This window comes from Nycticebus coucang, chromosome 5 (assembly GCF_027406575.1).
Source record: "Nycticebus coucang isolate mNycCou1 chromosome 5, mNycCou1.pri, whole genome shotgun sequence".
NCBI classification, from domain to species: Eukaryota; Metazoa; Chordata; class Mammalia; order Primates; family Lorisidae; genus Nycticebus; species Nycticebus coucang.
The window spans coordinates 141919144-141931139 of NC_069784.1; the positions used below are offsets into that span (position 1 = coordinate 141919144).

General features: G+C 55.1%; 1 protein-coding gene across 2 annotated transcripts; it reads right to left on the minus strand.

Moving 5' to 3' along the window:
• Nucleotides 1–413: 413 nt before the first annotated feature.
• On the minus strand, nt 414–9000 carry DLL1 (delta like canonical Notch ligand 1). 2 transcript variants are annotated; one of them, XM_053592830.1, is made up of 11 exons: nt 7963–9000; nt 7378–7671; nt 6933–6993; nt 6469–6726; nt 4592–4652; nt 3993–4123; nt 3685–3854; nt 3338–3554; nt 1462–2260; nt 1164–1281; nt 414–1058 (listed from the first exon to the last, which is right to left on the minus strand). In XM_053592830.1, exons 1-11 carry the CDS (start codon nt 8014–8016, stop codon nt 1053–1055), a joined length of 2169 nt encoding a protein of 722 aa, XP_053448805.1. In that variant the 5' UTR covers nt 8017–9000; the 3' UTR covers nt 414–1052. The 2 variants fall into 2 exon arrangements, with proteins under 2 accessions (XP_053448805.1, XP_053448804.1); XM_053592829.1 differs by having other exon boundaries at nt 1164–2260.
• Between the last annotated feature and the right edge of the window lie 2996 nt (nt 9001–11996).

An 11996-nucleotide genomic window follows, 5' to 3' on the forward strand; every position in this document is an offset into this window, starting at 1 on the left:
TTAAAAAATTAACTAGAAATAACCTCAATAACAACTGCCTAAGTATTATCCTAAGAAAAGGCCATCGCCATGATGATAAAAAGTGCCTGGTGGGCATTTGATCCCAAATGCGGCATTGCTCCGGTACTCTGAGAAACACTGCTGGGAAGGAGAGCAGCCGTCTGATCTTGCAGGACCAGGCCTCAGGCTCGTGGGCATCCGCAGGGCGCTTCCCCAGCCACCTATTGCTCCCTGTCTCCACACACAGCTGGGGCTCCCTGATGGAAGCAGAGGGACAAGGAAAGCTGCTCTTAATGGATCTGGTGACACCAGCAAAGACTAGAAAGGAAGCCAAAGCTTCTCTGTCCTAGAGGTCTCGGGCAGGGGCAGTGCGTGCATGTCCCCCAGCAGGCAATGCTGAGCCTTCTAGTTGTCATTCATAAAATTTATTCTGGAAAAATACTTTAAAAAGGAATTTCTTCATTAACAAAACAGTAAAAAATTCAAATAACATTTTCACAATATTCCATAAATACATTTATATACAAAAAATATAGTCAGATAGACCCGAAGTGCCTTTGTACATATTTACCAAAATTTAAATTATAAGAAAATGAACATCACAAAATACTCAAGCTTTACAGATATCATGAAAAATATTTTTACAAATCCAAAAAATAACACACATTTTTTTCCATCTAGAAAAAACACATTTTAGTATCAAAAAGGACAATAAAGGCAGTGTTTGTGTTTCTAATTCAAGAAAAGACTGGCTCATAAGAATCCAAAATATACACTCCAGGCAGTGCATGCTCTCACATAGTGATTAAGTCCATCCATTTAAATATATATTCTCTTAAAAGCAACTGTCCATAGTGCAACGGGGATGTCGAAGGCAGTGCGGCAGCGTCACCTTGCTAACTCAGGAGAGAACCAGCTCAGTCTGAATTCAGTTTCTCAGCAGCAGTCCACGGAGGGCCTCCCTCTCCTCTTTCAGCAGCATTCGTTGGGGCATATATCCTTGGAATTTTATTTATTAAGAGAAACGGGAATTTTGCCATGTCACTTCCATTTTACACCTAGAAGGGCCCACAAGAAGGAATGGGAAGTTAGCACCAGACTTGTATTCCCTGGCCTCTGCTCTCCCCTCCCGAGGACACGGGTGGTAGCCAGGTGGCACTGACCTCAGTTGCTATGACACATTCGTCCTTCCCCTCAGACAAGACGTACACTGACTGGTACTTGGTATCTGTGGGTGCAGGGTAGACAGGGTCTGGCCTCCTTCTTTCAGATGCTTCTCCACTAAAAGGAAAATCAGAGAAAGCCTCCATAAACTTGGGGAGACATGTTAGAATAGGGAAATGACTGGAATGTGGAGAAGACCCTCCCCAGCCCCTCTTGACAGTGCAGCACCCCGGATGTTGGGCGCCTTCCCCAGGTGGCCTTCCCCAAGCTCCCTCCGGCCAGGCCCGAGGCACGCACCCCCTGAGTGTGGTCGGGGTCCCCTTCTCCTCCCCTGAGGAGCTCTGGGACTGGCCCTTGGTGTCCCGCTTGCTGTGTGCGTCCCTGACTGTGGCTTCATCACCCTTGAGGTCCTGCACGAGGTTATAGTCCACCGTGGGGTAACGGGCCTTGAAGCCAGTCCTGTCGGTGCCATGGTCCCCGCAGAAGTCCGCCTTCTTGTTGGTGTTCTTGATCTGTGTGGCGCCAATGACACTGACCGAGATGTCCTTCTCACGCTGGCAGTTAGCCAAATTGTTCATGGTTTCCGTCTCCCCCCGGCAGGGGTCCGCAGGGGGCCTGCGCTTCTGCAGCCTCAGCCGGATGCAGACCCCCACGGCTGCGCAGCCCAGCAGCAGCACCAGCACCAGCACGGCACCAGCACACACGGCCACCCAGGGGAACGGCCCAACCTGGCCCTCCAGCTTCTCGGTAAGGTCAACCACCACGGGGCCTGGGGGTGGCTCAGGGAGCAGGAACTGGCAGTTGGGGCCCCCGTACCCCCGAGCACACTCGCACACATAGCGGCCAGCCCTCTCGTGGCAGGTGGCTCCGTTGTGGCAGGGCGCATGCTCGCACCTGCTGACAGGGGCGCTGCAGTTCCTGCCCGTGTAGCCCGGGGGGCATGTGCAGGAGTAGTCATTCACGCCATCCCGGCAGGTGCCCCCATTGGCACACGGGGAGGAGGCGCAGTCGTCCACGTTGTCATCGCAGTGCCTCCCAGAGAAGCCAGCCTGGCAGCGGCACACATAAGCATCACCGAGGTCCACACATTTGGCGCCTAGAACACAGGACATGAGCACTCACTTATCTCCTCCTGAGTTTGGTCACTAAAAGTCACTTTGAAGCATCTACATGTCTGTCACCATAGACACAAGTGGTAAGAAGACAGCCTATGGTCTACATGGTCCAAGACAACACACTGCACAGCCTTAAACACAAGGTTCTGGCAGGTGTCCAGGGCTTGACCGAAAAGCAGAAACAGCAGCAGGGCTCCATCTTTTCACCGGCTATGTCTCCATGGGCACTGCACAGCACACCTCACAGGAGCACTGGATCCAGGGACTCAGGCTGCTAGGCCCAGGTTTGCTGATGGGGAAACCAAGGGTTAGAGAGGATAACACACCTTCCCGCAGTTAAAGGTGGTGAGAAGAGCAATGCTTGAAAACAGTGAAGGAAGGGAGGGAGGAAGGGAGAAAGAGGCCAAAGACATTCTAGAGCAGTGGTTCTCAACCTTCCTAATGCCACAACCCTTTAATACAGTTCCTCATGTTATAGTGACCTCCAACCATAAAATTATTTTTGTTGCTACTTCATAACTATAATTTTGCTACTTTTATGAATCGTAATGTAAATATCTGATATGCAGGATGTATTTAGGTGACCCCTGTGAAAGGGTGGTTTGACTCCCAAAGGGGTCGTGACGCACAGGTTGAAAACCACTGTTCTAGGTGTCTGGCCGGCTTTTTTGCTGTGTGCTGGCTTTGGACATCCGGCCCCTCACAGCTGGCAGACCGAGATTCTCATAGTGACACACCAGACAGTGATGCCAGGTGACAACACAGAGCCCAGCTTTCCTCCAGAAGCACTGTGGCTGGGCAGCTTGTGAGTGAGAATCATGGGCAGGAGTGTGTGACCTCCTGATCATTTTACCTTCTTGCAGAATGTGAGAACAAACACGCCTGCCTGCCCTTCTCACTCCCACGCATTTCCAGACTCAAAGCCTCCACTGAGAATTCTTGACCATCTACATAAACTCCAGGCAGTTCTCAATGCAGCACAGTCCAACACAAATTTAGTTGCTTTCCACAGTGTCCTCAGCGCGGCCCACTTGACCAGTCACAAGTCACCCCCTTACCATTGGAACAGGGTGAAGAACTGCAGTGATCAATTTTCTTCTCACAGTTGAAGCCAGAGTAGCCCACGGGGCAGCGGCAGGTGTACCCTCCGTCAGGGCCATCTGAGCACTGGCCTCCATTGAAGCAGGGGCCGTCGGCACAGGTCATGGCACTCAGCTCACAGATCTTGCCATAAAAGCCAGGTGGACAGGTGCAGGAATAGCTGTTCTCGAGATCCTGTGTGATGGACGACAGAAAAGCCCTTCCGAAATTGTTTCTGATGATGCCAGGTAACTCCACTTGACACTAGCTGCCCTTCCACGTGACCCCAGGTGCCTACCCATGGGACCTCAGTTGCCGGGCTCACCGTGCAGCTCCCCCCACTCTTGCAAGGGCTGGTGTCACACTCGTCGATCTCCAGTTCACAGGTGGCACCCGTGAACCCAGGCCGACAAGAGCAGGTATAGCTGCCCTGGCCCGTGTTGGTGCAGGTGGCCCCGTTCCTGCAGGGTTTGTGGTGTGTACAGTAGTTCAGGTCTGCAAGGGTGGAGATAGCAGGAGGAGACAGGAAACCCAGGGTCAAATTTAGGGAGACTATTTTTCCAGTGACCAAAGAGCCAGGGAAGTCTGGGCTGATCTGGGAGGGGACCAGACAGCTTGGGGAGAGGAGCTTACCCTGGTTGCAAAAAAGGCCTCCCCAGCCTTCCTGGCAGGTGCACTGCCAGGGCTGCTGGCAAGTCCCGTGGAGGCAGCCCGGGTACCGGATGCACTCGTCGCAGTACCTGCCTTGCCAGCCTACTCTGCACCTTGGAGAGAGCACAGCAGAGTCACAGGGACACTGGCCACTCCTGGATCCATGATGGCACATCCTTACACACTGAACACCACCTTTCCACAGCACCACTGGCTCTCAAAATAGGCAGAACTAGGTCACCTGGAGAGCTTTAAAGCATACTGATGCCTGGCTTCCATCTCAAGGCTCTCCCAGCCAGTGTAGGGCAGCCTAGGTAACTGAGGTATGCAGCAAACCTCAGAAGCCACTGAACGAACTGTCATGTTGTGCCACACCTTTCACTCTGCTACCTGTAAACTCCTGTGACCACTGAGGGGCTCAGGTGAACAGCAGACACAGCCAAATACTGATTAGGTAGAAACACCAGAATAACAGCCCCTTGCTCAACTAATCTTACTCAATACTGTACAAACATGCCAGGTGTAAAAGCATAACAAGAAAAGGTAAAACAAGAAAACAAAGCCAATTTTTGCAAACTTACTTGCACTCCCCCGGCTTGTCACAAAATCCATGCTGCTCATCACACCCTGGCAGGCAGATTGCTGCAAGCAAAGGGAAACCAGTTCTGGTAGGATGCCCATCCCCACCCTTGGACCTCCTGCTGCAGGAGAGCTGCTGGCTAAGGGCTCGAACAGAACCTGTTGGCTGTGTGGTGCTGGCCACCCTGACCACAGCCCTGGGGACAAGCATTCTTCTTAACACAGCACTGGGGACAAAGGGCTCTCGGAAGCCCCCACCCCTACCCAGCCCCCATTCTTCCAAGAGAGGGTCAGAAGTCTTCCCCGCCTCCTCCCCCACTTCCCAATTCTTTACACAAAGCTCCACCTCTTAATATCCCAGAAAGTGTGTGTGCAGATAAGAGTGGACAGCTGGTGTGCAGGGTGCCAGGGCAGACAGCTGCTCTATTGTCCAGCCTCCCCGGCAGCTGCCCGGGAGCAACAATGCGGCCTCCCCCACGCCCCTGTGTCCCCACCCCTCACACACACCCCTTGCGTGTACACACACACACACACATATGCACGCGTGCACCTTTCCACCAATAGGGGCAGGCAAGTGTCCTGCCAGCTATCCCTGGAGAGATCTAATCTATGGCACGCACATGAGCTGGGGGCTGGGAGAGGCTCCAGTGTTTAAATAAGAAGAAAAAAGTTTAAGTTTCTGACTACCCCATGACGAAAAAGAGGAGGGGGAAGCTGGGAGGGGGTAGTGGAGAGGGGGGCAACAGCAGCCAGAGGCACCCGCAGGGGTTGGACACTAGGCTGAGGCTTTGAGCTGGCTCACTCTGCTGGTTACGAAACTCATTAACGATCAGCTCCACAAGTTTTCAAGAAAACAGAACCAACTCAGGCCAAGGCGGAGCTTAGAAGAAGTTCAGTGGGTCCTTGAGACTTGGGAAGCTAAGCAACCAACAAAGACATGGAGGCCCTCACTGAAAGCGGAGACCCAACCTCATTTCAGGCACAACTCTCTGAGGAACTGCACCCACTCAGCAGACCTTCTGGGCCTCAAAGAGAATGATCCAAGCTTTGCCTGCTCCAGGGCCAAGAATGGGATTCTGGGACCTACCCACCCATTGAAGTCTGGCACCAATTGGCTGGGGTGGCCAGGTGGACAGGTGAGTGGAGAGAGGCTTCCTAAGGTCCAGTTGAATCAGAAGCCAGGGATCCCCACCAGCCCTCCACCCCTACCTATCATGGAATTACAACACATCAAAACCTAACAATCAGGCAGGTAGAGCCTACATGGATATTGCAAAGACACTTCTTTTCCAGACAGGGCGCTGCATGAGCATTTGACCAGATGGGCTGTGCACCCATCCCACACAGGCTCTGCAGACCCAGCTCCACACATCCTCCTGCATGTCCACAGACCACCCCAGGGAGAACCACGTCTTGGGACAGCATGAACAGTGTGCATCATGTGCAAGGAACGGGAATGTACTTGCTCTGGAGAGCATGAGCATACCAGTTCTGGGCACAGCAAAGCACTCCCCCGGGGACGGGTCGCAGTGAAGAGGACTCTGGTGGGAAGTGTGCGCACACTCCCTGTTCCTCCCTTCCTTCCTCCCTTCTGCAGCCAGCACTGGATGTACTTCCTGACCCCTGGCCCTGTCTCCAAAATCCTCCCTGATGAAGAAGGGCAGCTTCCTATGGTGGACACACACTGTCATGGACGCTAAAACATCTGAGCCAATCCACCTCTACCCCTGCCTAACTGTGAGACATTAGCAAGTCACTTCTGCTCTTTGGGCCTCAGTTTCCCCTACTGTGCTAAATCCCAGGATCTCAGCCGTCATATAAGCCCCCTGCCTGTGGGTGCTGCTGTGTGAATAGAGGGGCAGGGATGCCCAGAGCTCACGTTCTGTGCAGTAAGGGCCTTTCCAGCCGGGGTTGCAGACTTTCTCCCCCCGCTCCCCACAGGTGAAGTGGCCGAAGGCGTCGTCACGGGGGCGGCAGAAGACTGAGCAGCCCTCCCCGTAGTAATGCTCGTCACACACGAAGCGGTAGGAGTACTTGAGGTCCGCTCGGCCGCTGCTGTGCAGGTCCTGTGACCACTCCTCGCCCACAGTCAGGTGCCGCTGGGTGGCCAGGCGGCTGATGAGCCTCTCCGGGTTTTCTGGGGAAAGATACTTCCGGTGGGTTCTGACTGAACTGAACCTCAGGCTTGAGACAGGGGGCTTAGGAAGGAGGCCATGGACCCCCACCTTTCTGGGGCATGTGAGGAATGACAGGTATCAGAGTTGGTTGGGCCTAGGGTGAAAATCAAAGATCCATGAACTGGGGAACCAGCTCCCAGTTTGAGGGGCTTGGTTTTGTTCTTACCTGTTGCGAGGTCATCTGGAGAATCTGTGTGGAGAGCTTCGATAATCAGAGAGAAGGTGCCCTGGGGGAAGCATAAGTGGGGTTAAAGTCAAAAGCTGGGTGTCTGGGGGCGGCCTCTGCACAGCTCCTGCCTGTTCTCACTGTCCTGAAAGAGTGGTTTCCTGATGTCTGTCGTTTTTCAGCCTGTAGTACAGCATATTACATTTTTTTTAAACAAGAGAGTGTGCAGGCGGGGGTGGGGGGATGGGAAGCGGGAAAGGGGCGGGACGGGCCTCAGGAGAGGCCTGGGGTGAGCAATGTCAGGCCACGCGGGAGCTGCGCTGCTGTGACGCCCTCGGCCACCCCTCGTCACTCTGCTGGGCTGTAACCTCCCGCCGCCCTGCACATCGAGGGGGTCTGCTGGTCCCCCACCGTGGGCCTGGAGAGACGCAGGTGCGGCACTCACCGGCCAGGTGAAGCCAAACGGGAAGCGGATGGGGTTGCTGAAGGCAGGGTCGGCGCCCGCGCCCTCTGGCAGGCTGAAGGAGTCGACGCCCAGCACCGGCGTGACTGCGCTGCCATAGGTGCAGGGCGGCTCAGGGGACACGCTGGCTTGGTAGTGCTTGAGGCACACGCGGAAAAAGGTCCTGCACGCGCACGGCGGCCCGGCGCCCCCGCGGCAGCAGCTGCGGTTCCCCAGCAGCCCCTTCCTATTGACGAACTCCTGCAGCTTCAGCTCGAACACCCCTGAGCTCCAGACCTGCGAGGGGGGAGGGCAGGTGCGTGAGGACACGGGTCAGCCGGGACAGGGGTGCGTGCGGATTCTGGGAGACGCGCGCGGAGACCAAATGCACCGTAGCGCTGAGTGACCCCTGGAGTCCGGCTGGGGAGCGCACCCCGCGTGGTGCGGGCGCTGGGGTCAACGCTCCCGGGATTTGCTTTTGGGTCGACAGTTCGCACTGTTCGTGCCTCTCTCCGCCCCAGCGCGCCCCGCACCTGAGGTTCCCTATCTGACCAGCAGGTCTCGGGCGGGGTATCCCCCACAACCCACCTGACACAGCAGGGCGGAGACCACGGCGAGGGCCAGCGCGCACTGACGGCCCATGGCGCACCGCTCCACGCGCTCGCTCCTCTGGGATCTCCTTCTTTTCTCCTCTTAAGATGCCAGGGGAAGCAAGAAGGATAAATGCGCCCCGGGGAGGGTGGACAGAAAAGTACCCTGCTTTGCTCCAAGCTTCGAAAACGAGGACTTCTTTAAGAGCCTGTCTCTGGCTCAGCCGGAGGCCGAGGCTCTTCACATCCGCCCTTGGATGGCTGACGGCGGCTCTGCAGATGCCCGAGGGAAAAAATGCTCTCTCTGGAGACTGCCAGCGGAGCCGCAACTTTCGGTTTTCCTCCTTTCTTCCAATCCACGATTAGGTAAGATCATCGATTTCCTGGTTTTGTCTTAAGCTTTTTCTCACAGAGAGGCAGAGAGCGAACGAGAGGAAGAGAGGGCAAGGAAGAGATAGTCCAGAAATTCGGCTTAATTCCCAAGAGAGCCGCTACGGCTTCTTCCCGAGGCCGATTAGAAAGCCGGGGTCTGGAAATCCCACAGGCTAGGCGATAATCCTGGGCCCCGGCGGAGCGCGCAGTCTGTCGGCGGCGGGCGGTGTCGCGGTGGCTGCGAGTGTGCGCGGCGCGCCCCTGCGGATCGCGGCCGGGTGTCAATCGGCGGCAGCGGCCGTTCCGGGAGCTCTCTGGACCCCTGTCTCCTGTGCCACCACGGAGATACGCGTCTTCCGGATGAATCCAGCCACTACCATCCAGTAAACTCGCGCAGGGTGAGGGCCCGACCGTGGGAGGCGGCTCTGCGCCGCGGAGGCCCGTGCTCTTGCGGCGCTGGGCCCTTGGTCGCGCCGGGTCTCCGCGGGTGCGCGCCGAGGTCTGGCTCTCGCCGGCGCCCGCCGCCCTTATATCCAGCCGGCCGCCCGCATGCCTAATGAGATGCAAATGAGCAGCCCCCCAATCTGGCGAGAGCTGTCACAAAGAAGCCACTTTTCCAAACCCTCCTCTGAATGGATCGCCAAATGGTCAGTGAGCTGTAAAATGTGCAACCCTCCTCCCCGCCCCCACCCCCTCCACCCCCAGTCCTTCCCTGCCCTCGCCTCCACCCCCACCCCCTCCTTCCTTCCTCGCAAGACAAAACGCACTCATTTACATTCCTGCAAAACGTTCACCGCAAGAATCCCTTTGCTGCTGGAGCTGATGCTGCCGCCCCGGCCCCTCCGCGCTCACGCCCTGGGCCACAGACTCGCAGAGACCCACGGCAGCGCGCGAGGGTGGCGCTGCGCCGCTGGCCCCGCCGGCAACGGCCCAACTTGTGGGGCTGGACGCGGCCTCCACAATTCTCCCGGACTGCGGCGCTCTCGGACTGGTTTCCTAGCGCCTTCTGCGGCCCTGGGGCACCGCGGCCGGGGAGGGAGGGCGCGGTTGGAGAGGGGTGCGGGAAACCAAGTTAGAGACCCGCGTTCTCAGTGGGCCGCCCCTTCTTCGCGGCAGGCTCTTCCTAAGGAGGAGTCTCCAGGGGCGGAGGCGGGGGGTGCGGGGCACGGTAGGAAGGGGCGGGCGGAGCTGTGGGCAGAGCGTGGCGAGAGCGCAGAGGCAGTTTCGGGAAGTTTGGGGAGTTATCCACGGTGATTAAACTTAGAGTCGGAAAGCGCAGACTCGGAACTCAGGACAGGGCATGGGTGCCCCCAGGGACTCCAGAGTGCCGCGTGGTCCGCGGCCACGGGGGGTGGAGATCGGGGTCCGGGCAGCACGTCCCCCCAGTCCGGAGAGGCCATAGCTTCAAATTACTCGGCTCCTAATGCACTCCCTCCCCCGCGCGATTCTCGGTCCGCACCACCTTCCCCGGGTCTCAAGCCCCTCTCTCCTGGGCATTCCCCCTCGGCCTCCCTCCGCTTGGTAAAAAGTGAGTTTGGTGTGTGTCGCTCGCGTGGCTGTCATTAAGGCAGTCTGTTATTGTGCGAGGCTGAATCAGTGGCTCTTTGTGCGCTCAGCTGTATGGTAATGCAGACAGCACCTGCTCCCCGCACAATGCAGAGAGAAAGAGCTCCCCTCCGCGCGCGCTGCGGCCTCTGCAACAATGTCCGGCACATGTTCTAAAGACCCTGCAGCCCCGGCCCCTCAACCCACAACCTTTACACAACCGTCACCTTATTAGGTTTTTACACGTCCATCAGACACTAGAACTTTTGTTTTCATTTTTTAAAGGGAAATGAGGTTATTGGGAGGGCCGAGAACACACATATCACACAATGAATTATCTAAATTACTCTCATACTTAACGCGCAGTGGGGAAATAAGTTGGCCCGTAAACTCCTACTGTGGCATGTATCTGGGTGCGGGGCGCCGCGCTCTCTCCTCCGCTCCTCCCAGCTCCTCTGGTGCAGCGTAGTAGTGAACCTCCCTCAGGTGGAAGCGCGTCCTCCCTGCAGGCTTGTTACAACCAACTTATTGGAGAGGATAAGCACTGTTAAGGAAGAATGTGGCTTTCGTCCAGGCAGATGTGATCACAAAATATGTAATGTACAGAAAGAGAGGAAATCTTCAAACACCAAGTAAAATGACTGGCAACAGTCATCTGAAAGCCCTTTGGTGAAGTCATCCCTGGCAGCCTCTGGGAGGACTAGCCAGCTGCCATCAACATTCCATGGCTTCTCCTCAGGGGGCCTACCCTGTCTTTTGCTACCTGGTCTCCCAAATACCTGTAAAGTTTTAGGGTCAACAGAGATGTACACTTTAGATTTTTCATTGCTGCCTCATGGAAAAGCATAGCGTTAACTAAAAGTAACATGCACATAAGGCTTAAGCCTGGAGGTGAGAAAGGGCTTGGACACCACCATGAACCCCTACTGTTTGGTTCAGAACAAATGGAATCTTCAAAAGACGGTGCCATGACGGGTGGCAACCTTATGTGGCTGTCCTTTGCAGACTCCCCAGGGACTGGGTACCTTTTCCAGGGAAGGTGGGGCTAGCTCAAATCCTAATTTAACCTTGCAACTTAGTGTCAGAATGCCTTGTTCTCTACATCCATGTTCCCCCCCAGAAGCTAATTTCTAAGAATTCTGCTCCCTACAGCGGGGGGTTGGGAGGACGCAGGTGGGAGGGTTCCAGGAGCAGAGGAAATGCAGAAAGGAATGTGAGGTCAAAATCCAGAATCCTCAGTGCCTGTGAGACTGAGCATAGAGTTCAGGAAGAAATGAAATATCAGGAACCTTTTAATTAGAAATTGGAAGTGGAAAACAGACTCGTTTGAATGCCTGTTTAGAAAACTGGAAATAAAAAGTTTCATGCGCAAAGGCTTAAACCTTGGGGGAAAAGGACTTGCCCAAAACTTTAACAAACCCCCTCAGTATCAAGTATTTGTTAAATTGACACGGCACAGATTTCTCGATTACAGTGGCAAAGCGGAACTGAAAGGCATCGTAAAATCCATCAGAATCCTGCCCAAAGCGTTCATTCTTTTCCAACTTAATTTATGCCATGCGATTCTGTGTTGGGGAAATCAAGCAGAAAGCCCTTTTCTTCTTCTCCTTCCTCCTCCTCCTGTTCTTCCCTTTTTTCTTTTTCCTCTTCTTCTCCTCTTCTCCTTCCTCCTTCCTCCTCCTCCACCTTCTCCCCCCTGGACTCTCCCCAGCCCCAAGTTGGTTTCTTTCCTTTTCTCTTTCAAAAGCTGAGCTAACGGGGAGACTGTTTAACTCCAGCGTTTCTATAGGAGGCTGTTGTAGTTTAACTCCTGCGCACCAGCAGCTAAGATGAACAAAAGAGAGACTCGGGGTCCAACTATTCATCCTTTCTTTGCACTTTAATTTTCATTGATTGGGAAGACAAGGGGAGCCCTCAGGGATTCGAGCTGGAGGGGAGGACACGCCTTTAGACGCCATCAGCCCCCTGGCCAGCCATCTGCTCTGAACCAAATGGCGTTTTTTCACTCCTCAACGGCATGTCTCTATACTTCCACAACCACGCACTCTGAACCCCCCAAATGCAGGAGGGAGCTTTAAGCTACAGTGTGTTAAATAGACTTGCAAGATATTGGCT

Coding starts and splice junctions, on each gene's coding strand:
- DLL1 (XM_053592829.1), bottom strand. CDS start 8,016: ATGGGCCGTCAGTGCGCGCTGGCCCTCGCCGTGGTCTCCGCCCTGCTG. Junction 4,653..6,468: donor AGGCCCTTACTGCACAGAAC/GTGAGCTCTGGG, acceptor CTTTGCTTGCAG/CAATCTGCCTGCCAGGGTGT. Junction 4,124..4,591: donor GACAAGCCGGGGGAGTGCAA/GTAAGTTTGCAA, acceptor GCTCTCTCCAAG/GTGCAGAGTAGGCTGGCAAG.